Here is a 12,613-nt window from a genome sequence, read left to right as displayed (position 1 = left end):
CTTGCTATGCCTGTATGTCCCCTGGTAGAATTCCAAGCTTCAATTTAAATTCTGATCCACCCCTGCAATCCCCATCACCTTGCCATTTAAATGTTTCTCCTCCTCAAAGCCTCTGACAACCAGTTATTTGTTCATCTCACCAAACTCACCCCCATAACATTGTTGGTTCCTTAAGATCAGGCACTTGCCTTCCTGGGGCATGGAGCTAACTTTCAAGGCCAGGTGGCCACGTGGAAGGGTGGCATGGAGGTATTGAGAAATTAGACCCAGGCTGGAGGCAGTTCAGTGGTCCTAATCCCTACCAAGAGAATCTGACAAGAATCTTTGTTAGGGTTACAAGAGATATGTGATAATTAAAGTGGGGTCCAGTCTGGAATTTCTGAGTTGGGGACAGCTTGGATGGATGAATCAGTAAATCAAGCTGAACGATGAAGGGAGGTCATTCTTGTCCACCTGCATTTATTGGAGTGAGCTCTAAATGACCTTACTGCAGGGCATTCTCCCACACCTGGAAAACTGATCTGACCTAAGACCCCTGAAGCAGGGTGTTCTGTCCTGCAGCAAATGCCTTCAGAGCTGGAGTGGGTGTGGTGAGGCAGGTCCCCAAGGGATTCTTTGTCGAGGGAGGGGGTGTGGAGCTGAGTAAGCCCGAAAGAGGGGAGATTTCTTAGTGTCCAGAAATTGCATTTCAGGTACTTACACGTTACCAGATGCCTGCAGGGTTGGGAAATTGCAATGGTCCCTAAGAGGGGCAGTTCGGGGGGTAGGCTGATCTACAGGACGTGAACAGCCTCCTGACTCCGAAGTCACTGTCCCAAGCAGCACGTCAGCAGTGAGGGAAACCCCGAGGATGGAGGGAACAGCTGGGAGTAGACCGAAATCTACTTGAAGGTCATGCCTGACGTCCTCTGCATTCCCTCCAGCAGTGAGCCCAGCGCCGGCCGCATGGGAAGCGCACAAAGTCCTTCCGAATTGAACCGAAAACAGGAGACAAAAGCACCCACTCCTGCCCACTCCCGCGTCGATCTTAACCCAAACCCCCAAGTTATTCTCATTTTCCTGGCGTCAGGGAGCCCGGGGTGGCAGTGGGTGAAGGGACGGAGGCCAGAGGGTGTAGGGGACCCACGTTACATGCGAGGAGGTGGGGATGGGCGAGTGGGCGTGCGCGCACGCAGAGGCCCGCGCACGGGAGTGTCGGGGGGAAGGGGGTGGTCTCCAAAAGGGGGAGGGGAGAAGGCAAGGGGGCGGGGAGAAGCAGGGCCCTTTAGGACCCGGCTGCGGCGGCGGGGGTGGAGAAAGAAGCGGAGGAGGCGGCTCCCGCGCTCGCAGGGCCGTGCCACCTGCCCGCTCGCTCGCCGCCGTCGCGCTCACCGCCGCCAACATGCAGCCGAGACTGGGCGGCCCCGCGCTGCTGCTGCTGCCGCCGCTGCTGCTGCTGCTGCTGCTGGGCGCGGGCGGCGGCGACTGCGGGGCGCGCGCCGAGGTGCTGTTCCGCTGCCCGCCCTGCACGCCCGAGAGCCTGGCCGCCTGCAAGCCCCCGCCCGGCGCCGCGGCCGGGCCGGCCGGCGACGCCCGCGTGCCCTGCGAGCTGGTCCGCGAGCCGGGCTGCGGCTGCTGCTCCGTGTGCGCCCGGCTGGAGGGAGAGCGGTGCGGCGTGTACACCCCGCGCTGCGGTCAGGGGCTGCGCTGCTATCCCAACCCGGGCTCCGAGCTGCCCCTGAGGGCGCTGGTCCACGGCGAGGGCACTTGCGAAAAGCACGGCGATGCTGAGTACAGCGCCAGCCCCGAGCAGGTTGCAGGTAACGCGGGGCTGGGACAACTAGTTGGGAGAAACTTAGTGGGCGGGGGGGAGCCCGGCTAGCGGCCCTTCTGGAGGGAAGGACTGTGCGGCGGGACCTCAGAGACCGTTTTAACGGAGGAAGAGCAGGGTCCTGGGCCGGCTCTGGGTTGGGGTGGAGGCGGTGGTTGTTGGGAGGGGGGAAAACCCGAAAGTCAGGTCCCGGGAGAGGAACTGGAGTTGGAGAGGGCGGAAGATCCCCGGCTACTAATTTGCTGGGGAATAGTACGGAGAGAGAAGGCATCCCTGTTACCATAGGCTTCCCTGGTGGAAGGTACCCGACTTCTGTTTTGGAGGGGAGATTTGCTGGGGAGGAGGGTGCTGGTCAGATCGGTGGGAATAGGAGCTTAAGGCTTATCTGGGGCACCACTTGAGCTGGTGGTCGCCGGCCGAAGGTTCCCGGAGAGGTCCTGGTGAAGGACGCTGCCCGGGGTGGGGGTGGGGGGTGCGGGGCGGAGGCTGGCGGGTACCGGTGACACCAGGGACCACTGGTGAGAAGGGGGCGCTAGGAGAAGGCAGCGGCGCATTGAGGTCCCTTCCTTCTGGGATTGTGAGGTGAGAAGAAAAGACTTGTGCATACTTTTTGTAGGGTGGGCTGCCTAGGAGTTAAAAAAAAAGGAACGCTGCTATTTTACAGAGAGGACGAAGAAGGCGCTCGCTTTTGTGTTGGGTGGAATGATGAAAGAGGAGCATTTGGGAGGCGAGGAGACCCCAACCGTTGAGTCACTGTAACTCAAGCCAGGTCGCCGGTTGCATGCAGTCTGCGGCGCGGGCAGCCTTGCCGCTCATTTTAGCATCTGGGCCCCCGGGCGTCCGGGAGGGAGGATGCCCCAGCCCGGACGCAACTACCCTTACCGGAGCGAGGTGTCGCCCCCCGCCGTCGCATCCTAATTGACGGAGCTCTTCCTGTCCCATAGAATGGGGGCTCCGAAATTCTTTGTAAGGAGCTCTAAGCCCCTCCCCCCCAAAAAGTTTTTTTTTTTTTTTGGACACAACCAGACTATAAATATCTCACGTGGTTTTTTTTGTTGTTGTTGTTGCGTGTTTTTTTTTTTTTTTTTTAAATTACAAAAGCCTCCTGCTTCAGTGGTCTGGAGGAAGCTGTAATTATTTTCTTTCCTCTTGGAGACAGTGGTGAAATGTGTTCACTGCCTGCTGCCGTTGTTTAAAAAGCAAGCGAGTCTGACCAAGTTTCTCAAACTTAAGAGATATTTACAAAAAGAAGGAAGGAAAAAAAGAAAAGTGAAAAATTCTTGCTCCCTTCTTAGCTTCTGTGGTCTTGACCCCCTCCCCCCTGCACACCTCCCACCCCCATTCCTTCAGCCTGCTATTGTTTTTTGCTTGTTCTTGAGAAGACAAGTAGGGGTCAGAGTTGAAATCTTTTTTCGGTCGCATTGTGACCTTGAGTGCACAGCAAGTTAGGGCTTCCTCCAGCGGAACCCCTCAGTCCCTTTCTTCTGGCTGGGGCTTGCCTCCCTCCCCAGCCTGCCTGGAGGTTAACCCTTCCCTCCAGCTTCTCTTAGAAAGCGCTGATGCCAGGGAAAAGACTCTGCAAAGTCCTTTCACCGCGGGCGCCCATCCCCCCAGCCTTTCGTCCGCGGCCCTCCTCCATCGCCCGCTAGCACCCCGTGGTCCACCGGGAGGTACTGTGGTTTTCTGAACTGAACTCTGACAAACTAAACATCTCCCCCAGCAGGGTGAACTTTTGTTCAAAAGGCCTCCAAGTTCATAGAATCCTTTGGATTTTGACTGTTGTAACCAAGTGCGGTAGTACACGTCCTTCCTAAACGTTTTCGTATTTTTTTTTCGTTCTTCGTTCTGCTTTCTTTCTGCCTGAAAAACCAACTCTCTTGCCTCCCAACCCCGGAGGCAGGTTAGGGTTCTTCGGAAGGGACCAGATGCGGGGAATTCTCCCATGCACTCCTCCCTGCAGTCGTCAGGGGAACTCGGGGACAATGGAGTGAGTTCACGGGAAGAATGTCACAGGATTTTCTGCCTGGTTATGGGACTCCTTTCCGCCAGCTAGCCCCAGCTGCCTCCTCTGCCTGCTCCCAATGGCCAGACAGCCGCCTTCCGCATTTTTCTCTTGTGCTGCACGTTGGGAAGAGGGGACACCAGGGTTGGGGGGCGGGGAATGTGGGGTGGAAGCTGAGTGGGTGCCCTGGAAAGAAGTGCCAAGAGCAGGGTGTCTGCAGTGTGAGGAGGGCTGGGGGGAAGGGGACACTGCTGGGCGAAGCCTGGGCTTGCAAGGGTGGGGGTGGGGGCTGGGGAGCCGGGGGTGCAGGGAAGAGAGAAGGGCGAGTTTGGAGGCTCCTGTGCAGGAGAGGGTTCTGGGCTGGAGCAGGGATTGGGATGCTGAGTGAAGAATGCGGAGGTCCGAGTTGGGTGGGGTGGCCCAGATAAGACCTTAGCACTGAACGCCACTGCCTCCACTCCATCACCTGTCTCTTCTCCCCCACTCTGAAGAATAACGCCCCCCTCCCCATCCCAGCCTGCCTTCCTCTGTGAGCAGGTTGCTTTTTGAGAATTTTAAACACACCCTTCTTATTTCGAGGCAGCAAACCCCAGCAGTTCCGGCTTTGCTGTTAGCTCTTTTGTCTTTGTTCCCAGGACTCAGGGGCTGTGCTGCTGGCTTCCTGGGGATGGCTGGGATGCTGGGGGTGGGGCTGGGCACATCAGCGGGTGCTGAGCTTGCATCCCATGGGCTGGGACCAATTGGTTTCAAAGAAACCCAGAAGTCACACGGAGGCGAGGCTGGGGGCTGGCGGGGGGGTGGGGGTTGGAGTAGGTGGGCCTGGAAGAAAAATAGCAGGGGGACCCTGAGACCTGCCTGAAGTCTGGACCTGAGAAATGTGTGGGTGTGTTCGGTAGCGGAGTGTGCAGAAGTGCCTAGAAATGTTAGGGAAAGAAAAGGAAGCAGGCCTGGGCCGGTTCGGGCCCTTTCAGAATTCAGGGCCTCGGCCGGGCCGGACTGGCTCCCTCCAGCATCTCCCCAGCTTCCTTCCCCGCCGCGTACAATGCCGGGGATTATGCCGAGGGGCGGAGCCGCCCAAGTGGCCGTCTGGCCCGCTGCACTTATAAAGGTGCCATAGAAATGTGCAGTCATTCAAAGTCCCAGGGCAGGCGGGCCGGCGGGCCGGCGGGCGGGCGGGCGGGCCAGGGGAGGCTTTGCATCTGCAGTTGCTGGGGCAGCATAAAGGGGGGCAGAGGCGAGGGCTGATTTACAGTGGTTCAGTGCAGCTTCAAAGAAGGGGGAGAAAAGCAACGGGACTTCTGGCTCAGAGCACTGCTTTGCATCTTGTCTTGCATAAATTTGCATACTGAGTTCAAACTTGTAAAATAGTCTCGAATGAGTGGGACCCACTGTCACGGATTGCTAGCATCACTACCTTCCGGCCCCCCACCCCCACCCCCTTCTGGACAGAACACCCAGAACTAGCTCTGCTAAGCCGCTCTGCCTGAGTATGTTGGAAGGGGAGATGGGGGACTAGAGGGCTGCTGCTCCTGGGTTCTTCTGGAGAGACGGGAGACTTATAGTTCCTGGACTACAGGATCAAGCTGGGTGTGGCTCTGGGCTCTATGGCCTTGGAGGCAGGGCTCCTCCAGAGGATGTGACTCTCCAGGTTCTGAACCAGCCTGGCAGAGGCAGGCCGCGTTGGAATCTTTGCCTGCAGGCTCCCTGCTCACCTTCCACTCCTGCCTAGAGTTCACTGAGCTGCTTCCCTTTGTGTAGAAATAATGACCCATGGTTGGATGGCATCACTGACTCAGTGGACGTGAGTTTGAGCAAATTCTGGGAGATGGCGAAGGACAGGGAAGCCTGGCGTGCTGTGGTCCATGGGGTTGCAGAGAGTTGGGTATGACCGAGTGACTAAACAACAGTGACCCCATCTATTCCTTTGATGAGGTATTCGAGTGAGCTTTGAGGGAAAAAAAAGTCCTATATAACAGTGTCAAAGAACTTAGAGAAACAAACCAGAGGTAAGGAGCCTCTGAATTAGGATAGGTGGTGAAGTCCAGGAGGAAAGAAGAACTTGTCTGTTGCGGACATGAGTGTCTTTCTATGCAGTGATTCTTGACCTGATTGGATCATTGAGTTTCCTGGCAGGCAGAGGGAAAAGGGAGGCTTAGATTTTCTCACTGTTTGCTTACCTTAGCACTCAGCTTTCAAATAAGCTTTTCATGCACATAGTTTCTTTGGGGGAAATTATTCCTATAGAAATGCCTGCAGGGTAGCTGTTACTCAGCTAGAGTCATCAGCTGTCAGACACTGAGGGTGACTGAGAGCGTCTCTGTTCTCTAGCCCATTGATCAGGTTAGCTTCTAGTTTCTCAGATGAGCTATTCACTGCCATGGAAAATGGAACACAATTGCTAGTTTTGATATGAGCAAGTTCCAAAAATTCTTGGTTTAATGAAATGCAGGATTGCGGGGTGGGGGGTGGGCAGGAGGGGAGGGCAGGGCAGGAAGTGCTAAAGGGAATGAGGGAGAAGCAGAAGATGAACAGGCTTGGGCCCACGTTTGGTTTTGTCCTTGGTCCTCCTCACATACTACAAAACTACCGGGAAAAAAAAAAGTTTGGTTATCACAAGGAGACTGCATATCCAGGGACCGCATTTAGTTTTAGTCTTTCTCTGCTTTCTCCAGCCTGTGAACTGGTCTCTTCTCCCGTGCTTCTCCTCCTGTGGCTCTAGAACACCTTGCTGGATGCTAAGCAGGAGAACATAGCTTGAAAAAAAATGACGTGGGAAATAGATTGGCTCAGCCATCCTCAGAGATCCAGAAGTAGATGGAGACCACATAGATAATTGGGGATTGGCATGTTTGAACCAAACCTGATTCTTAAATGAGAAGGGTGGTTAGCTGGCCATGCAGGAACTGGGCTTGGTGGGGGGTAGAGGGGGGAAACCTTATCCTCCCAGGGGGTTCCTGCTCAGGCTCTTCTTCTGCCACAGCCAAGACATAGATCAGTGAGGTAATACTTCTAATGCCCCAGGTGGTCTGGTTGGCAGGTGTTCAGAGCCCCTCTGCTTCTCCTTGCAACCTCTGGCCAGCTCGCTGACATGGCAGGCAGCCTCCCATCTGCCCCCGTCCTGGTCGCAACCAACTTCTTTGCCTGCTTCATCTCCTGTCTTAACAGCAACCCTGTGAGAGAGGCCTTTTACCTCCATGTCACAGGTGTGGACTCTGGGGCTCAGTGGAGGGGCCACCTTAGCAGGTTAAGTAGTGAGGTGAGAAGCTAACCTGGGTCCCTTTCTTCTGAACCCCTCTGCCTCCATGGCCAAGCAGGGGAGTGGGGGCCTCTGGCAGCAAAAGCCTGTGACCCCATCAGAAGGTTTGTTCCTGGACACCTGCCACATGCAGGCGATGCTTGGGCCACTGTGAGAGGCACAACTCCTGGAGCTTGGGGATTTCAGAAGTGGAAGTGGCCAGCGTGCAGCAGCCAGGAGGCACAGAAGGGCCCCCGCACAGGCCTCTGGAGAGGAGCTGGTGGGCAGGGAATGATGGTGGAAGCAGCCTGGCCTTGGCTGGCGGATTGACCTGCGTTCCGATGCAAGCCTGTCTCTGAGAACCTGAGTGATGTGAGTCTTGTCCTTTGATGAAATGAGGATGATTGTATTTCTCAAATGGGGTGTGTGTGAGGTCAGCTATGATAATACAGAATGCCCGGCACATAGTAGGTTCTTTTAGCTGCCTTAATCTTGGTAAGCAACGTCTCCTCTCTGATGCTTAGTCAGCCAGCCTTTAAAACAAAGGCCAAACTGGCTGTGTCAGGCAGGCCACTTGTCTCTGCAGGTTGTACCCGGTGTTGTGGGGCCTCATCCTGGCATGAAACGGCTTTGGTTCAAACCCCTGTTTTCTACCACATACTTGCCACCCAAGGCAAGAGATATATTTTCTCTGAGCCTCCGTTTCCTTATCTGTAAAGGAAGAATTGATAGCGTCAACTGCATAGGGTCATGTCTGCACATGTGTATGTGAGTGTGTAAAGATAAATAATACATATAAAGCCTAAGCACTTGGGTGCAGTTTCTTTTTGGGATGATTCACTTGATTTCCACCTCTCTGTCTATACATTGGAAGCATCTGCATCGGATCCCTTTTGCAGACTGTAGTGGGGCTGTTTGGAGAAAAGGTAATGAAACTGTGCTTTCGATGTGGCATGAACCCAGTTGACAGTAAACAGATGACTGAGGTCCAAGACTTACATGTTTCATGGATGAGTTAGTGAAAATCGCTCAGTCGTCTCCAACTGTTTCCAGCCCCATGAACTATACAGTCCATGGAATTCTCCAGGCCAGAATACTGGAGTGGGTAGCCTTTCCCTTCTCCAGGGGATCTTCCCAAGCCAGGGATTGAACCCAGGTCTCCTGCATTGCAGGTGGATTCTTTACCAACTGAGCTATCATGGACGCCCATGGATGAGTTAGGCGTGCTCGTTAGGGCTTGTGCACTAAGGTCTGGGATTGACCCTTCTTCCTCTGGCAGCTTCTTGTGGTGGTTTAGTTGCTCAGTTGTGTCCGACTTTCTGAGACTCCATGGACTACCGCACGCCAGGCTTCCCTGTCCTTCACCATCTCCCTGATTTTGCTCAGACTCATGTCTCTTGAGTGGGTGATGCCATCCAACCATCTCATTCTCCGTTGTTCCCTTCTCCTCCTGCCTTCATTCTTGTCCAGCATCAGGGTCTTTTCTAATGAGACTGTAGCGCCCAGAATGTGGATGGAGTGGCTGTGGAGGCAGAGGGGGCCCCAGAGTTTGACCCTGGACACTTGGTGCTGCTCAGAAATGGGATGGGTACAGTCGGACATTATTAGGAACTTAGCTCAGTTCCCAGAAGCAGAGTCCTGCCTTCATCTGCCAGCCAAACTCTAGGACCCAGCCCTCCAGTTGCTGGCGTTCAGAGGACTGGGGAGTCCTTGAGGCTACGTTTCGGGGCTGGGCAGCACTGTCCTCCATGGACGGCTGGCCTCCACAGGACACCTTCCAGGACTTAGCTTCAGCAGACGAGGATCAGAACGGCGTGTGCTAACATGCTAACAGGGTGTGTGCAGGATGAGCCGTTGTATTGTCCATGCAGCCAGTGAAGACCCCATGACGCCATTTCCCTGCTCCAGGAACGTGGGTTTTCAGGTCCATCCTGTCTGAGCCTCGGGTGCCAGAACGTTGAACATGATCCTGGCAAAGAAACTGGACGTTCTGTCCAAAAAAGTGATGTTTCCTTACTCCGCTGTCTCCAGCATTGACCTCATTCCTGAGTGGAGTGGGGACTGAAGGGTTCTCAGTAGATGTGGGGGCATGTTTTCTGGGCGCTGGGGTTCTTCCTAATGTCCGATTCCACCCGTGGTCCTGGAAAACCCTCTGAATGGCCTGAGTGGCTAGTGACATGACACAGTGACTCAGTGTCAAGCCTCTGATGGAGCTTAGACCCCAGGAAGCAGAGAAGGCTTCCCGGGGAATCTGGGGTGGAGGCTCTTCTTAGACACCTTGGTGTTGGTGGTAGGGGAGGGGAGGAGAGGATAAGCTCTCCTTACAGATGGGGTGGTAGGTCTAGGGAAGTGAAATGTGTTGGCTTTTAGATTCCAGAGTAACTGCCCCCTCTGTCACCCTCACCCCCACTGTGAATAGAGTGGATGAGCCATAGGAAATTTTTTTTCCCCCTACTGGAAAATGGACCATCTCTGTCTGCCCCTCCCCACACTTGGCTCCTGAGCCCTCCCTCCCCTCCCCTCCTGGGCCACTCCTGTTCCTTAACAAAGCCAGGGAAGATCTGGGCTGGCTCAGCTCCTGGGTGTCAGTCAGGACGCAGAGGGAGACCTTGCTCAGAAAGCCGGCTCCCCCGGAAAGAAATACAGAGTGGACTGTAGTCAAGAATTGTTTCCTTCCCCCCGCACCCCCCCCTTTTTTTTTTTTTGCAGGGTGGAGGGGAGCATTTGGCAGCCCTTGGGGCCCCTTCTGGCTGCCAGCCCCATGTCTCTTCCTGGCTGTTGGGAGGCAGGGCAGGAGTGAAGGTTGGGGAGAAAGCGGGGCAGGGGCTGGCAGGCCTCCAGCTGCCAGGCTGGGGAATTGGCCCACAGGCTTTGCTTAAGTTGGCCCCGAGCAGAGCCTGGGGAGGCTTCTAATTAGTGAATGGGGTATAGGTGTGTCAGCCTGCATTCATTCAAGGAACTGAGCTCTGGGAGCGAGGAAGCCCTTCGAGGAGGGGTACTGCGCCCAGGAAGGCCTTTGTAAGTTGGGGAGAGAGGGGGGCGGGGAGCGGGGGAAGGCTCAGGGGTTACCTCCTGATAGGGGTTGGGGAGATCGGTGCTTTCTAGCGGGAGTGAGCCAAGTTGTAGGACTGCAGGGAACGAAGGGTCTACCTCACAGGGTAAATGGCAAAATAATCATAATTAAATTGCTTTTTTTCCCCAGACTTTGTTCACTGCCACTAAATGCCAGTAGGATTCCCCCCCGCACCCCCCCCAGCACCCGCAACTTTTTAGCCTCAGGATTCTCCCCACTTGACGGGTGAAGAATTCAAGGCTGCATTCAGGTTCCAAAGCCAAGGCAAGTACAGACCAGGATGGAGTCTGGGGCTCCAGCTTCTCATTCCAGAGCTCCATCCCATCAGACTCACACATGCAAAGAAGCAGTGAATTATATACTGCTGCTCGGAAAAGCTCCTTTTCCCTGGGAGGTAGTAATTAAGGCATAACTTCTCAAAAATCTTCTTTATGCAACTCCCCAGGGAGTTTCTTTTAGGTCTATTGTCTTGGCTTCTGGATAGAGGTGCCAAGATGCCTGTAGATAAAGTGCCTGAGGCCATGATAAACTGAAAATGGCAATTCCCCTGGGCGCTGCCCTTGCATTTGCCTGATAACACTGGGTGGTTTCTATTGGAACAATGGCAAGGTGTGTCAGGCAAGATAAAGGAAGGTGGGAAGGGATATGTGTATGTATGTTAGTTGGTTGCCATTCCCTTCTCTAGGGGATCTTCTTGACCAAGGGATCAAACCCGGCTCTCCTGCATTTTAGGCAGATTTGTTACCATCTGAGCCAAGTGTTCTTTAGAACGGATTGGCTTACTGGATCCTAAATGCTTTTGAGGTCGGGTAGGGGGCCACTTGGAGAAGGCAATGGCATCCCACTCCAGTACTCTTGCCTGGAAAATCCCATGGACGGAAGAGCCTGGTGGGCTGCAGTCCATGGGGTCGCTAAGAATCAGACACGACTGAGCAACTTCACTTTCACGCATTGGAGAAGGAAATGGCAACCCACTCCAGTGTTCTTGCTTGGAGAATCCCAGGGACAGGGGAGCCTGGTGGGCTGCCGTCTACGGGGTCGCACAGAGAACACGACTGAAGTGACTTAGCAGCAGCAGCAGCAGCAGCAGCAGGGGGCCACTTATGACTGATGGCTTCCTTCTCTGGGAAGACAAGAGAGGGTCTTGTGGAGGTGGGAAGGGACAAAATGATGGGGAACAGAAGAAAGGAAGCCCTGAGGTTACATGGTCTCTGTCAAGAGTCTTCCAAGATGCCAATAAGCAAGTGCCATTCTGGTTGGTTAAGTGCTGTGGAGGGAAACCACCTGGGCTTTGGTTTTGGCTCTGCTGTTGCTATGTGACTTTGTGCCATTGGCCCCACATCCTGTGGCTTCTTAGACAAGTGTGAGAGGAGACAAATTATCAATCTCATGTGATTGCTTGATGATAAAGTTCTGTACACAAACCACTTAGCACAGGATTGGAAACTCAGAAGCACTTGAGAATCTCAGGGAAGTGTTTCTGCTTCTGAAAGGAGGGAAGGGCACAAACTTTAAAAGAAGGACATAACCCGAGGGCATGATGTAAACTGACTATAATCAAGTAAGGCCAAGATGGTGGATGAGTTGGCTTCTATTAGCCCTTGAGCCTCAGCATATCTTAATACCTCAGCATGCTAAACGACACACCCAGCAGTGCCATGGTGGTTCCGAGGCCAGTCATCAAAGGCCAGAAAGAGGGCAGTGGCCCAATTCCTGGAAAATCCCCACCACTTCCCCAAAACAGTTGGAATAATCCTCCCACTCATTGAAAGAAAGTGAAAGTTGCTCAGTCTGACCTTTTGTGACCCCACGGACTGTAGCCTGCCAGGCTCCTCTGTCCGTGGAATTCTCCAGGTAAGAATGTTGAAGTAGCCATTCCTTCTCCAGGGGATCTTCCCAAGCCAGGGATTGAACCCAGGTCTCCCCCATTGCAGGGGGATTCTTTACCGTCTGAGCCACCAGGGAAGCCCAGCCCCTGAAATTACCAGGCCATAAAAACTAAGCATGCCATATTTCAAGGCCACTCTTGCCTTCTGAGATGGACCACGCTCTGTCTGTGGAGTGTGTTTCTCTCTAAATAAATCTGCTTCTTACCTATCACTTTGTCTCTCACTGAATTCTTTCTGTGATGAGACATCAAGAACCTGAGCTTCATTAAGTCCTGAGACCAGGTGTGTGATCTCAAGTTAAAAGACCGTGGGTTCAAGTCCTGGCCTGTGGGTTCAGGTCTCAATCTGAGTTGCACAGTTAACTTCCACAGGGTGTGGCTTACCTGGACCGCCGCCCTTTGCTTTGGAAAGTCCAGAATGGAGTCAGTCGTGGACGATGTTCCAGGGGGCAGTCACAGCCTTTGATGCCATTGTTACGCCTTGTGTTTCTACCAGGGCATCTTCATTCCCCAGAAGGGAGGGTTCTTACCTGAGGCCCTGCTAGTTATCTCTGGTTCCTTTGTTGCTTCTAAACCAAGAGAGCGTAACCAAGGAAGACAACTGA

General features: G+C 54.2%; 1 protein-coding gene and 1 long non-coding RNA gene across 2 annotated transcripts in view; both read left to right on the top strand.

Annotated features, from left to right (window-relative positions):
• The first annotated feature begins 1,291 nt into the window (after positions 1-1,291).
• IGFBP2 (insulin like growth factor binding protein 2) overlaps positions 1,292-12,613 on the top strand; it is a 29,026-nt gene continuing 17,704 nt past the window's right edge. The window contains exon 1 of the mRNA XM_086341090.1: positions 1,292-1,799. Coding sequence (XP_086197216.1) covers positions 1,382-1,799 — 418 coding nt within the window. The 5' untranslated portion in view covers positions 1,292-1,381. The remainder of the gene's footprint in view (positions 1,800-12,613) is intronic.
• LOC147377873 (uncharacterized) lies at positions 2,118-11,556 on the top strand. Its single transcript, XR_015142248.1, has 2 exons — positions 2,118-10,065; positions 10,250-11,556. It is a non-coding gene; the product is annotated as an uncharacterized LOC147377873 (long non-coding RNA).

This window comes from Bos grunniens, chromosome 2, assembly GCF_055505025.1.
Source record: "Bos grunniens cultivar Pamir isolate PY7600 chromosome 2, Bosgru_T2T1.0, whole genome shotgun sequence".
NCBI classification, from domain to species: domain Eukaryota; kingdom Metazoa; phylum Chordata; class Mammalia; order Artiodactyla; family Bovidae; genus Bos; species Bos grunniens.
The sequence above is the reverse complement of the archived record's forward strand: the minus strand, read 5'-3'. Positions and strand labels throughout refer to the sequence as shown.